At 50.7% G+C, this 14948-nt stretch overlaps 1 protein-coding gene and 1 long non-coding RNA gene across 2 annotated transcripts in view; one reads left to right on the top strand and one right to left on the bottom strand.

The window, feature by feature from the left end:
- Positions 1–14376, top strand: part of SLC7A9 (solute carrier family 7 member 9) — a 55567-nt gene extending 41191 nt beyond the window's left edge. Inside the window, exon 13 of the mRNA XM_077288664.1 lies at positions 14065–14376. Within this exon, the coding sequence (XP_077144779.1) occupies positions 14065–14129 (65 nt within the window). The 3' untranslated portion in view covers positions 14130–14376. The remainder of the gene's footprint in view (positions 1–14064) is intronic.
- On the bottom strand, positions 980–11190 carry LOC143809760 (uncharacterized). Its single transcript, XR_013222440.1, has 3 exons — positions 11125–11190; positions 10772–10824; positions 980–1006 (listed from the first exon to the last, which is right to left on the bottom strand). It is a non-coding gene; the product is annotated as an uncharacterized LOC143809760 (long non-coding RNA).
- Positions 14377–14948: the final 572 nt, after the last annotated feature.

Raw genomic sequence — 14948 nt, forward strand, 5'->3', positions numbered from 1 at the left:
AGGAGAGAGCCCCGAGGTGGTGGCCCTTTACTGCCAAACAGGAACAAGTTAGTTTTCGATGGAACGTAATGACTTTTAGTTAAAATGTCCCTGAGATGGCGCGATCTATGCCATGTAACTGATGGGGCAGGGGTTAGATGATGATTAAAGGTAAGGTACCGCATTTGTAGATCATTCATTAATCAATGTAATGTAGCATAACATGCTGTTATAACCAAGATTTGAATGCATATAAAACAGATTTCGTGTGTTATACCAGTAGAAAGAAGGAACTGGGGGCTGACATCTTGGTTTCACAGCAGTAGCACGACACTAGCAGTGTCATTTTACAGCACCCCATGGACATAGGAGATAATAGACCGCCGCGGACCCTATCTATAACATTGAAGAGGCATTAGCAGTGAGCTGGGCACGCCTCTGTGGGCTGTACAACTCACTGCTGTAGGTGTGACTAGCCGCCATTTTACTATAGCCCAGTGCTATCTGCCCAGCTCCACTTGCTCTCTATCGCTGCAGGACAGAAGCGCTGACTGGAGCCAGGAGAGTGGGGAGTGCGGGTGATTTACCTCCCTGCTCCTCTGTACGCCAAGCACTGCACGTTCTGAGCAGACATCCTCTGCTCCTCACACGCTGCCCTGTGTGCTTCACCTGCTCTGTCTCCACCTCCCCACTTGCCCACAGTCCCAGAGATCTCCGGTAAGCTGCACTCTCCCCCTGTGTCGCTCTCCCTCTCTGTGCGGCGTGGGGGGGTCTCTATGCGTGTGTGCAGGCATCGTCCGATGGGACTACAAGTCACATCAGACGATGCCTGCTACACTAACAGTGATTGACACATTAGCCAATGATGGGACAGTAATAGTCCCATCATCCGGCTAATGTGTTAAATAAAAAAAAAATAAAAAATACTCCATACATACATGCTACATACATACATGCTACATACATACATGCTACATACATGCTACCTACATACATGCTACCTACATACATGCTACATACATACATGCTGCATACATACTACATACAAGTGCAGCGCCCCAGGGTCCTGGTCATTGCAGTACTGTTGCTCTGCCACTAAGGGGAGTGATAGTACGTCTGACTGCACTAAAGGAGTTCACCTGACCAGGTAACACACACCCACAATACACTTCACACTCCGGCCACCGGGGGGGGGGGGTTCTATCTATTAGACCACTCCTCACACTTGGGTAAAACTGGGGGTGGGACAGGAAGTCAGAGAGAAAGGAGCTGGGAAGAGCTCGAGAGAGGACCTGTCAGAGGTGGGATCAGGGCCGGACTGGCCATAGGGCAGTTCTGGCAAATGCCAGAAGGGCCAATGGCAGTAGTGGGCCGCTCGAGTGTGCCGCTGTCGGCACACTCCCCACGCTGTCGCGGCACACTCCCGGCCCCGCATTCAACTATACCGGCGTCATAGACACCGGTACAGTTGAATGCAATGATGGAGGAGAGAGCGTCCGCTGACGCCCCCTCTCCCATCATTCCCCGCTCTGCCTGCCGCTGACACTGTGTCACTGTGTGACCGGGCGGGCAGACTGCAGCTGCTGAGACCGGAGCCAGGAGCAGCGCGGGGCACAAGGAGAGAGGTGAGTAGTGTGTTTGTTTGTTTTTTTATCAATGATTGATGACTGGATTGTGGAGCTGGGGGGGGGCTGCCTGCCTGCATGCATTACATTCTATGGGGGCTGCCTGCATGCATTACATTCTATGGGGGCTGCCTGCATGCATTACATTCTATGGGGGCTGCCTGCATGCATTACATTCTGTGGGGGCTGCCTGCATGCATTACATTCTATGGGGGCTGCCTGCATGCATTACATTCTATGGAGGCTGCCTGCATGCATTACATTCTGTGGGGGCTGCCTGCCTGCATTACATTCTATGGGGGCTGCCTGCATGCATTACATTCTATGGGGGCTGCCTGCATGCATTACATTCTATGGGGGCTGCCTGCATGCATTACACTCTATGGGGGCTGCCTGCATGCATTACATTCTATGGGGGCTGCCTGCATGCATTACATTCTATGGGGGCTGCCTGCATGCATTACATTCTGTGGGGGCTGCCTGCATGCATTACATTCTATGGGGGCTGCCTGCATGCATTACATTCTGTGGGGGCTGCCTGCCTGCATTACATTCTGTGGGAGCTGCCTGCCTGCATTACATTCTATGGGGGCTGCCTGCCTGCATTACATTATATGGGGGCTGCCTGCATGCATTACATTCTATGGGGGCTGCCTGCATGCATTACATTCTATGGGGGCTGCCTGCATGCATTACATTCTATGGGGGCTGCCTGCATGCATTACATTCTGTGGGGGCTGCCTGCATGCATTACATTCTGTGGGGGCTGCCTGCCTGCATTACATTCTGTGGGGGCTGCCTGCATGCATTATATCCTATGGGGGCTGCCTGCCTGCATTACATTCTATGGGGGCTGGCTGCATTCCTTTCCATGGGCCTGTGCTGCATTATATTCTATGGGGCTGGCTGCATTCCATTCCATGGGCCTGTGCTGCATTATATTCTATGGGGCTGGCTGCATTCCATTCCATGGGCCTGTGCTGCATTATATTCTATGGGGCTGGCTGCATTCCATTCCATGGGCCTGTGCTGCATTATATTCTATGGGGCTGGCTGCATTCCATTCTATGGGCCTGTGCTGCATTATATTCTATGGGGCTGTGCTGCATTACATTCTATGGGGCTGTGCTGCATTACATTCTATGGGGGCTGTGCTGCATTACATTCTATGGGGGCTGTTTTGTATTACATTCTATGGGGGCTGTGTTGTATTACATTCTATGGGGGCTGAGCTGTAATGCTGGATACAGCTGTAATTATGTTATATAGTCGTGTTACACTCCCCTCACTTCTTGTAGCCTACAAGTGTACAAAGATATTATACAGTCACCATGCGACAAGTGGGCCTGTGTGACTTCAAATGCCAGGGCTGAATTTTAGTCCCAGTCCGGCCCTGGGTGGGATCCTGGCAGAGCCCTAGTGAACAAGAAAGAACGTTACGGAGCCGTGCCTGTGCTTTCAGCGGCAGTCTCCTAGGAAAGGACAAGAAGCGAGGGGTATTGTGAAGGAGTGAGAAACAGGAATACAGCGCAGAGGTGATAGGACCAGAAGGAGTCGTGCTGTAAGATCGAGGCAACATCCTTCTGAGGCGCAAAGTCGGTGGCCGGAACGCCGAGAAAGTAAGAGACTTTAAGCATTACTTCAAACCACGGCAGGGCAGCCAATTATAGGTTGGCTGTCTCACTTAAACACCTAAGCAGACAACGGAGGCAGCTGTGGAAAAGGGGCGACTCTAGGGTCCCGGAAGAACTCCAGGCCTACCCCGTAATACGGGTGCGTCCTAACCATATCATCTGGGGGACGTAGAGAACGAACATCAGAGACAGACAGAATCAGTTGTGAGGACCATCCCGGGGTGCTCAGCAGGGAAGGACTACAACACACAAACGCTAGAAGGTAGACACTGATTCCCACCTGCTAAGGGAACTCCGGATGTGCCTTTGGACCGGCCGGTCTCAGCCAGCCCTGTTAACAGTGTTCTGGATTGAGAATCTCGAAACCTTCAGTAAAAAGGTAAAGAGACTGCAACCCTGTGTCCTCGTTATTCATCGCACCCTGCACTACACATCATCACTCTCAACTTCTACTGGACGCCCCTTAGCAGGGTCACGGACCGGGTCTAGCCACCGTGACAATCCCAGAACCGAGACAGAGAGGCCCGGTACCGGGTACCCCTCGGCCCTGCAACAGTGGGGCGCTCCAACTTGCCGTCACGAACAGGATCTACTTAAGCCTGAAGAATCAGGTCATGTGTGCCTTGGAACTGTGATTTATTGCGCTTGGACTGTGACTTATTGCAAAGACTGTGCATTGCTATTGCCGCCAAGAGTTCCCGCCACAATTCGCCATCGCCGCGCACGGAGGGAGGAGCCTTAGCTTCGTGGGTGGAACCGGTCAAAAGGAGCGCGGAACGAGAAAGCGCGGTAAAGCGCCAACCCCGGAAGAGGAACCCCGACCTCCAGCAGGTTAGTAGGAGGAAGGGACGGCCATGTCTGAGTCGGGAGGAGCTGAGGCGCCGGTCGCAGCCGTGGACACAGAGGCAGCTCTGGTCCCTGGAGCGGACGTAGCCGCGGCCCTCATACCACCACCGGTTGCCGCAGAGCCCACTGCCCCCATCAGCCAGTTGGAGACTGCCGCCACCACAACGGCCATAATGCCCTTCTCTATGCCGTACCTGCCCGGAGCAGCCTGGCTCCCGCGATACTCCGGGGAGTCGCATACATTAACTGACTTTAAAGAAGGGATCTGCAGCCTGCTCGAGTTCTACCCCTTGACAGAGCCTCAGAAAGTTCATATGATAACAGGCCAACTCTTTGGAGCGGCTTTGAGAGAAGTGAAGTCTTGGCCCGCCGCGGATAAGGGAACTGCACAGCAGGTTTTTGCAAAGCTTAAGGCCACCTTCGATACCCGTACTGCTACAGAAATTAAATTGACTTTCTATGGATGCAAACAGAGACCGCAGGATAGCTTACGGGACTATGCCCTTAATCTCCAGGAGGCGCTGCGGGCCATTAAGCAGAGTGACCCCGGCAGCATGCAAGATGAGGATAAACTCCTGAAAGAGCGGTTCATTGAGGGGCTCCTGTGCAGTCACCAAAGGGGCCAGTTGCACTTCCTGGCCATGCAAAATCCAGACCTGACTTTTGCGCAATTCAAGGATAAAGCCATCCAGGCGCTGCAGGAGCGACAGCCCAGCCGTGCGGTACCTCCCAGGTGTCAAGCCCTCACGTACCACCAGGAGGTGGTGCCAGATGCTCCAGTCGCCGCCGAGGCCGATGCCCAGAGCTTAGAGGACGACTCCCCCGCAGGACTCCGCCTCCAGATGCAGGAGCTGACAAAGAGCGTTGCTGCCCTAGCCCGGACTGTGCAGTCCCTACAGGAGGCCCCCAAGGAGAAGATCCATCTGGCCTCCAGACCAGAGGATGTCCCCTGGATGCGACAGAGGAGGACTCCGCCGACCAGAGGCCGGGACGACGATCGCTTCCATCGGGACGGACGACCTATCTGCCGCCGCTGTCACCAGGTGGGCCACCTTACAAGGTACTGTCCTTTAAATGAGCAACCCCTGGGGCAAAGGGCCAAACCCCAGGAGTAGGACGATCAGGCCCGCAGCATTGGAGAGCCAAGTACGTTGGAGGGCGACCAGTTCTTCCTGTTGTGATCGACGGTATCCCCATGAACGCTCTACTGGACACCGGTTCTCAGGTGACGACTATGCTTTACGTGCTTTATAAACGGTATTGGGAGGACACTGATATTACTCGTGGCCCCGATGACGATTTCACCATAATAGCCAGTAATGGTCAGCCATTGCCACAAGTGAGGTATAAAGAGGTCACCATCAAGGTGGGGCGGGTGGAATTGAAGGCCCAGGGGATTGTAATTGTTGATATTGACCGCCGTGAATGTAATCCCATGATGACTATTGGTACCAATGTTATAGAAAATTGTCTTGCAGAAGTTATCATCTTGTTACAACAGGTAGCAGAAACCGCTGGCTACAGTGAACAACGCTCCCTGCAAAAAGAAATCAGCTCTGATGCAGAGACAGCAGGTAGAGCTGACTGGTGGTGAAATTGGTCGTTTCACTGTGAGTGATTCAAACCCTATCGCAAAACCTCCCAGGAGTGAGATGTTGATAAGGTGTCGGGCAGCCATAGGCCTCAGGGGTAAGGACTACCAGGCCCTGGTAGAACCCGTATATTCAGACAATAGGCCTACTCTCCTAACAGCCAGGGGGGTGGTCGACGTCCGCCAGGGGAGGGTGCCAGTACGTGTCCTTAATTGTGGGGAGGAAGGTGTCCATCTCACCAAGTATGCCACGCTCGCCAAACTGTTCGCTGTCAATAATAGTGTGATACAGACACCTGGACCCTTGGCCCCGTCTAATCTGGCGGAGGACAACGGTTCTGCAGGGCACTCGAAAGATTGGTGTCGGGAATTGCATGTGGGCACTGACTCTACCCCATCCCACCAGAAACAGGGGGGCCTACAGGGTGGTCCACGAGTACGAGCGGGTATTTAGCAAACACCCCTTAGATTTTGTACAGGTGAAAGGGATCCAACATCATATCCCCACAGGAGATCATCGGCCCATAAAAGAGAGGTACCGCCCTGTACCCCCAGCTCATTACCAGTGTGCCAAGGACATGTTACGCGAAATGAAGGAGGCTGGGGTGGTGAGAGACAGTTGTAGCCCCTGGGCAGCTCCCTTAGTCCTTGTTAAAAAGATGGCACAATGAGGATGTGTGTTGATTACAGGCAATTGAATCGCATTACACATAAGGATGCATACCCACTGCCCAGGATAGAGGAGTCTCTGGCTGCCTTAAAATCTGCTAACTATTTCTCTACCTTAGATCTCACCAGTGGGTACTGGCAGGTTCCCGTGGCGGAGGCGGACAAAGAGAAGACGGCCTTCACGACACCGATGGGTCTCTGCGAATTCAACTACATGCCCTTCGGATTGTGCAATGCCCCGGGGACATTCCAGAGGATGATGGAGTGCTGTCTGGGGCACAAGAACTTTGAAACCGTACTGCTGTATTTGGATGATGTCATTGTCTTCTCTAAGACCTACGAAGACCATCTGAAGCACCTGGCTGAGGTGTTTGAAGCCCTGTCCAACTTTGGCTTAAAGGTGAAACCGTCCAAATGCCATCTGCTGAAACCCAAAGTGAAGTACCTGGGCCATGTGGTGAGTGCTGAAGGAGTGGCCCCAGACCCCGACAAGGTCACAGTGATCCAGGACTGGCCGAAGCCCAGCAACCTCCACGAAGTCCGGCAGTTCCTCGGGCTGGTAGGCTATTACCGAAGGTTAATTAAGGACTTCACCAAGAAGGCCGCGCCCTTGCAAGACCTGTTGGTGGGCCAATCAAAGAAGACCAAGGGGAAGAATGCCCCATTTGATTGGAACGAGGGGCTGGAAGGATCCTTCACTTGTTTGAAGTCGGCACTGACGGGAGAAGAGGTACTGGCCTACCCCGAATACGACCAACCGTTTGTGCTGTATACGGATGCCAGCAATGTAGGATTGGGGGCCGTGCTGTCCCAGGTCCAGAAAGGCAAGGAGAGGGTGATCGCTTACGCCAGCAGGAAGCTTCGTCCCACGGAAAGGAACCCTGACAACTACAGTTCCTTTAAACTGGAGTTCCTTGCCATCGTCTGGGCAGTGACAGAGAGGTTCAAACACTACCTGGCCTCGGAGAAATTCACCGTCTTCACGGATAACAATCCGCTGACGCACTTGGATACAGCCAAACTCGGGGCCTTGGAACAGCGGTGGATGGCCCGGCTGTCCAACTACGACTTCACCATCAAGTACCGGGCAGGACGCAAGAATGCGAATGCCGATGCCTTGTCCCGGATGCCCAATTTGCCAGAAACGGGAGGACCCGGAGGCACTTGAAGAGGTGGAGCTGCCCGCATTCCATCGCCCCAAAGCCGCTCAGTACTCCCATCATGTGAAGAACAGGCACAAGAACCAACAGGATGCCACGCTGAATCCCCTGCCCCATCACGGATGGGCGGAGACCCAGGATGGTGACCCCGCGGTCCGTCGGGTGAAAGAGCTCTTGATGCAGGCAGGGTTGCATCCCGGCCCAGATGATCCACAGGAGGCACGACAGCTGTGGAAGGGGAGAAGCAAACTGTTTATTCACGATGGTAAGCTGTGCCGGAGGAGCATCGACCCATGTACTCATGAATTGGTATGGCAGATAGTGGTGCCAAGGCGAGATGCGCCCATGGTTCTGGGAGCCTACCACGATGGAGCCGGACACTTCGGATGGAGGAAGCTGGAGAGGCTACTCCGAGGGAGGTTCTATTGGATTGGCATGAAGAGAGCCATTGAGAAGTGGTGTCAGGAGCGCGGTCCATGTAGCCTACGCAGGAAGGACCGTGACAGCCAACGGGCCCCCTTGCAGCCCATCATCACCAAACGGCCGCTCGAACTGGTCGCACTGGATCATGTGAAGCTGATGCCTAGCCGGTCAGGCTATATCTACGCTCTTACCATCGTAGATCACTACTCCAGATTTTTGGTGGTTGTACCTGTCAAGGATCTAACGGCCAGAACGGCCGCCAAGGCCTTCCAGCAGTACTTTTGTAGGGCCCATGGGTACCCGGAGAAGGTACTGACCGATCAGGGGCCAGCATTCGAAGCAGAGGTGTTCCAAGAGTTCTGCCATCTGTACAGGTGTAAGAAGATCAGAACCACCCCGTACCATCCCCAAACCAACGGGATGTGTGAAAAGATGAACCAAGTGGTGATCGACTTACTGAAGACCTTGCCCGTAGAGGAACGGAGCCTGTGGCCAACCAAGTTGCCTGACCTGGTGGACATGTACAATCACATTCCACTGAATTCCACCAACTGCACTCCAGCGTACCTGATGCGAGGAAGATCTAGCAAGTTACCCGTTGATCTGGACATTGGGGGCCTAACCCCCGAAGATACCTCGCAGGATACAGATTGGGATGCAGAGAGGCAGCAAAGGCACCTCCAAGTACAGGAATGCGTGGAAAGAAGTCTCCCTCAGTCCAGACAGAAACAAGAAAGAGACTACAACCAGCATGCTCCTGCGATTCCCTTGTCACCTGGTGAGCAAGTACTCAAACGAAAGCGGAGACTACACAAACTCGATGACCAATGGGAAGCGGAACCGTATACCATCCTGCCATCCGATTTCGACAACACGAAGGTCTGTCTCATCAGCAAGGATGGAGGGGAGACCTCGACGGCGATATCCAGGGATCACCTTAAAATCTGCCCTGATAAGTTGAGAGAGAGGGAAACGGCTCCAGGAACCTCCCCACCTGTAGAAGAGGAGATGATACACACTGTTCTTGGTGATTTTCCCCAGTCCTGGACTCAGATAAATCAGGCCATCGTGGTACCTGTCCTAATGTTCCATCAACCGAACCCACCAGAACTAATTATGGTGCCAGATCATCCAGGCCCGCAACCTCAGCAGATCCTACCTGATGATGCCATGCCAACCGTTGAACCGGCAAGTCCTCCCTCTATCGGCGAATCTGCCATACCCACTGTTGGTAGCAGCAGCCCTGAGAGCTCCAGCCTGCCAGTGTTACCCAGACTCACTAGAAGCGTAGCTAGAAGACAGTGCACTACACCAGCGGTAGCAAGCATAGCGGGCCCTGTTAGGCCAATAGCAACCCCTGCACTGCGGAGATCGACACGCAGCACCAAGAATCAAACTCCACTCCGCTACAAAACTTGGAGGTATTAATGAGGGCTGCTATTTAGTTGAAAATGTTTGTGTGCATATCTTTTGTTACAGGTTTAAAAATGGACAACGGAGTAATGGACAGTGAATTGCTCCAAAAACTTTTAAAAGGGGACCCCTTTGTTTACCCGGGGTCCCCGCTGTTTCAACCACTGGACTGGGAGTCATAAACTGTGCATGACCCAAGATTTGCGTAACGTTCAAGTGTCCTCACCTCCCATAAAGGGAAGCATTGTTATATAGTTACTGGTTCATAGCATTTACTTGTTTATAGTGTTTCAAAGTTTTGTGTGTTTCCTGCTAACATGTAATGTTGTTTTTCTTTTCCCAGTCCGGGAGTACTGGATTTAACCGGGGGGGAGTGCAGCGCCCCAGAGTCCTGGTCGTTGCAGTACTGTTGCTCTGCCACTAAGGGGAGTGATAGTACGTCTGATTGCACTAAAGGAGTTCACCTGACCAGGTAACACACACCCACAATACACTTCACACTCCGGCCACCAGGGGGGGTGGTTCTATCTATTAGACCACTCCTCACACTTGGGTAAAACTGGGGGTTGGACAGGAAGTCAGAGAGAAAGGAGCTGGGAAGAGCTCGAGAGAGGACCTGTCAGAGGTGGGATCCTGGCAGAGCCCTAGTGAACAAGAAAGAACGTTACGGAGCCGTGCCTGTGCTTTCAGCGGCAGTCTCCTAGGAAAGGGCAAGAAGCGAGGGGTATTGTGAAGGAGTGAGAAACAGGAATACAGCGCAGAGGTGATAGGACCAGAAGGAGTCGTGCTGTAAGATCGAGGCAACATCCTTCTGAGGCGCAAAGTCGGTGGCCGGAACGCCGAGAAAGTAAGAGACTTTAAGCATTACTTCAAACCACGGCAGGGCAGCCAATTATAGGTTGGCTGTCTCACTTAAACACCTAAGCAGACAACGGAGGCAGCTGTGGGAGAGGGGCGACTCTAGGGTCCTGGAAGAACTCCAGGCCTACCCCGTCATACCGGTGCATCCTAACCATATCATCTGGGGGACGTAGAGAACGAACATCATAGACAGACAGAATCAGTTGTGAGCACTATCCCGGGGTGATCAGCAGGGAAGGACTACAACACACAAGCGCTAGAAGGTAGACACTGATTCCCACCTGCTAAGGGAACTCCGGATGTGCCTTTGGACCGGCCGGTCTCAGCCAGCCCTGTTAACAGTGCTCTGGATTGAGTATCTCGAAACCTTCAGTAAAAAGGTAAAGAGACTGCAACCCTGTGTCCTCGTTATTCATCGCACCGTGCACTACACATCATCACTCTCAACTTCTACTGGACGCCCCTTAGCAGGGTCACGGACCGGGTCTAGCCACCGTGACAATCCCAGAACCGAGACAGAGAGGCCCGGTACCGGGTACCCCTCGGCCCTGCGACAGTGAGGCGCTCTACATACATACATACATACATGCTACCTACATACATGCTACCTACATACATGCTACCTACATACATGCTACCTACGTACATGCTACCTACGTACATGCTACCTACGTACATGCTACCTACGTACATGCTACCTACGTACATGCTACCTACGTACATGCTACCTACGTACATGCTACCTACGTACATGCTACCTACGTACATGCTACCTACGTACATGCTACCTACGTACATGCTACCTACGTACATGCTACCTACGTACATGCTACCTACGTACATGCTACCTACGTACATGCTACCTACGTACATGCTACCTACGTACATGCTACCTACGTACATGCTACATACATACATGCTACATACTCCATACAGTACATTCATACATTACATACATGACATACATATAGACATACAGTACATTAAACATAGATTTCATACTCACCATTACTTGTCATTTTGTTCCCTGAAGCCAGTGTCATCTGTAAAAAATATGTAAAAAACAAACAACCAATATACTCCCTGTCCGCAGAAATCCACGAGTGTCCCACGACGATCTCCCATGGAGAGCAGCAGCATCAGATAAAAAAAAAAACGGATCCGGCGGGAAAAAATGGATCCGGCGGGAAAAAAATGGAGATCGTTGTGGGACACTCGTGGATTTCTGCGGACAGGTAGTATATTGGTTGTTTGTTTTTTTTCATATTTTTTACAGATGACACTGGCTTCGGGGAACAAAGTGACAAGTAACGGTGAGTATATACTCTGTTATATGTACTGTATGTCTATATGTATGTCATGTATGTAGTATCTATATATGTATGTATGGAGTATGAATGTAGTATGTATGTATGTAGCATGTATGGAGTATTTTTTTTTTTTATATTCAACACATTAGCCGGATGATGGGACTACTACTGTCCCATCATTGGCTAATGTGTCAATCACTGTCAGTGTAGCAGGCATCGTCCGATGGGACTTGTAGTCCCATCGGACGATGCCTGCACAGACACAAAGACCCCCAGCAGGCCGTACAGACCCCCCAGCATGCCGTACAGACCACCCACGGTCCCGCACAGACCCCGGAGAGGCCCCACAGACAGCCACGACCAATCAACGACCGGCACAGTCCGGCGGAAAAATGGCCGCTCCTTCCTCCCCGCAGTCAGTGCCCGCTTCATACTCCCCTCCAGTCAGCGCTCACACAGGGTTAATGCCGGCGGTAACGGACCACGTTATGCCGTGTTTAACACACTCCGTAACCGCTGCTATTAACCCTGTGTGTCCCCAACTTTTTACTATTGATGCTGCCTATGCGACATCAATAGTAAAAAAAATGTAATGTTAAAAATAATTTAAAAAAAAACCTGCTATGCTCACCCTCCGTCGTTGCGTCCTCTCCTCGGCAGTGCAAGTGGCAGGCTCCAGTGCCAAGGATGGTATGCGAGAAGGACCTTACATGACGTCACGGTCATGTGACCGCGAAGTCATCACATGTCCTGCGCGCATCCAACCCTGGGACAGGAAGCTGCCGCTTGCACTACACACAGGCGACAGGACTATAAGGGCTCCCTCGGAAGGTGAGTATGTTTATTTTTTATTTTAACTCTTTTTTAACCTGTTACATACGTGTCTGGGCAATATACTACGTGTCTGGGCAATATACTACGTGACTGGGCAATATACTACGTGGGCTGTGCAATATACTACGTGGGCTGTGCAATATACTACGTGGGCTGGGCAATATACTACGTGGCTGGGCAATATACTACGTGGGCTGTGCAATATACTACGTGGACATGCATATTCTAGAATACCCGATGCATTAGAATCGGGCCACCATCTAGTACCATATATGTATATATGCCATGGATGAGGCCACAGTAAAGTGTATCTTTATTTGGGACAAAAGGTAACTCACAGGTCATTGCAGATGATGATGATGATGATGAACATACAATTTGTCATTCCTCCTACACAGTCACATACCAGGGAGGAAGCCACTCAAGCCAGTGTAATATTGCCCCTTTCTTTGGGTCACATGGTAACTCACATGCATTTATTTACAGTCCACAGACTCCACTCTACCTCTCTGCTGTCTGCTCCTCCCACATGAGTCACAGAAACACTTCACTGGCTGAATCTGAGAAGCTGCCAGGCCCAGACAAGAAAGAAAAAAAAAAAGGAAAAAAAAAAAAGACTCGTCTCCTTTCATTCACAGCAGGGAGCCGGCTCTTAGTGATTGTGTCATTCGTGAACGAGCCAATACAAACACACACACCACTTCACTCTTCCTCCAGTCCACCATGCTGCTGAGCCCACTCTCTTCTGCTCCTCTGTAAACAAGCTGTGTTTCTGATGCAGTAACTGCTGGTGATAGCAGATCACAGAGCAGTCACACACAAAATAGCGCTGCCCTGTGATGCTGCTCTTCATTCTGCCCCAGGGATATTAGACCACCCAAAAGGGGAGGGAAATGGTGATGTCAGCAGTTTCTGCCCCAATTTTCCAGCTAACAGTAAAGCTGGTAAGTCTTACTATAGCTGCTTGAGGTCTAAAACGGAAAATGCTCCCCCTGGTGGTAAATATATATATTTGTAAGAAAATATATAATATTTTTCATATAGAAATGTTTGCAAACATTGCATTAGTACATTTTATTTACTATTTTAAGCTTAATTTCACACAAAAAAAAAATACAAGAAAACTGGTGGCACCTTCCCTTTAAGGTCTCTATCTGTGAGACGTTTTAGCCAATATTCTGTGAAGATGTCTCTTGTCTGCATCCAGTGGGAATTACACGTAGATATGAAGCGCGGTTTCATATCAGCATTATTCCGATGGCGACGAGCTGATTTATAGGCCAACAACGACTGTCTTTAGATTTATAACCTTTCTCTGAATCTACGAGTATTTATCAGGGTTTCAGCCTGTTGATGATGGGTACGGTTTTCAGAGGACATGCGTCGAGTTCTTAAAAACTGCCCTGTCTGTCTCTAAATGTCTCTTTTTATGAGACTCACACAGTTGTATTACTTTTTTCTATATATTTAATGAATGACTACTATTTACTGATAAAGTATTATATTGGTAAATGACTACACATTTGTTTCTAATCTTTAATATAACCTCCATGCTCCGTACTAGAGGAGGGCAGATATAAGCTCTACAGGTGAACATTTGGTGAGATTTGGTCAGTCTCCCCCTCCAGACCCCGGCAGGGCATCCCACCCCACTTTAAGCTGCAGTCTGTATCACCCTCTAGATGTGCTTCCTAACACAAGGTATCGCTCTTATTCCAGAGCCCATCACCATGTACGTACAGATGATTATGGAAGTGGTTCCTCCAGAAGACCCCAAGAATTAAGGATCAAGGTACCAGACTAATGATGAAGCGACACAAAGACTGCACAGGAACGCAGCTCCGCACCTCCATTGTACATAGTGTAAATATCACGTGACTCAGGAAGCGGCCGCACCGGACGGATGCTAAAGGATTGCTGGGGTGAAGCTGCGCGGTTCAGCGTTCTGGCCGTGGGGCTTGATCTGTGGACTCGGCTCTGAATATTTTGTACATTTTGGTTTACTTGTAATAAATGTCTCTTCTACCTCTCTGTGCATGTAAGGTGGATCCAGGACAATAAATATATAGGGGGAATCACAGCATCAACACACTGAGCCGCGAGCACCGAAAATGAGACAACTGAATGTAAATGTCCAGTGCTCAACATAAATCACTGTCTGTGGAGCAGACCTGCAAAAGTAGGAGTGGAGTAAAGGATCGATGAGCCCGAGGCCGCAACAAGTGCAGCAGCTCAGAAGCGTCACATTACTACATACAATACACAACTGACCCTGAATTATTCCCCAGAGCTGCACTCACTATTCTGCTGGTGCAGTCACTGTGTACATACATTACATTACTGATCCTGAGTTATATCCTGTATTATACTCCAGAGCTGCAGTCACTATTCTGCTGGTGCAGTCACTGTATACATACATTACATTACTGATCCTGAGTTACATCTTGTATTATACCCCAGAGTTGCACTCACTATTCTGCTGGTGCAGTCACTGTGTACATACATTACATTACTGATCCTGAGTTATATTCTGTATTATACTCCAGAGCTGGAGTCACTATTCTGCTGGTGCAGTCACTGTGTACATACATTACATTACTGAT

The sequence above is a fragment of the Ranitomeya variabilis genome, chromosome 2 (genome assembly GCF_051348905.1).
Source record: "Ranitomeya variabilis isolate aRanVar5 chromosome 2, aRanVar5.hap1, whole genome shotgun sequence".
Lineage (NCBI taxonomy): Eukaryota > Metazoa > Chordata > Amphibia > Anura > Dendrobatidae > Ranitomeya > Ranitomeya variabilis.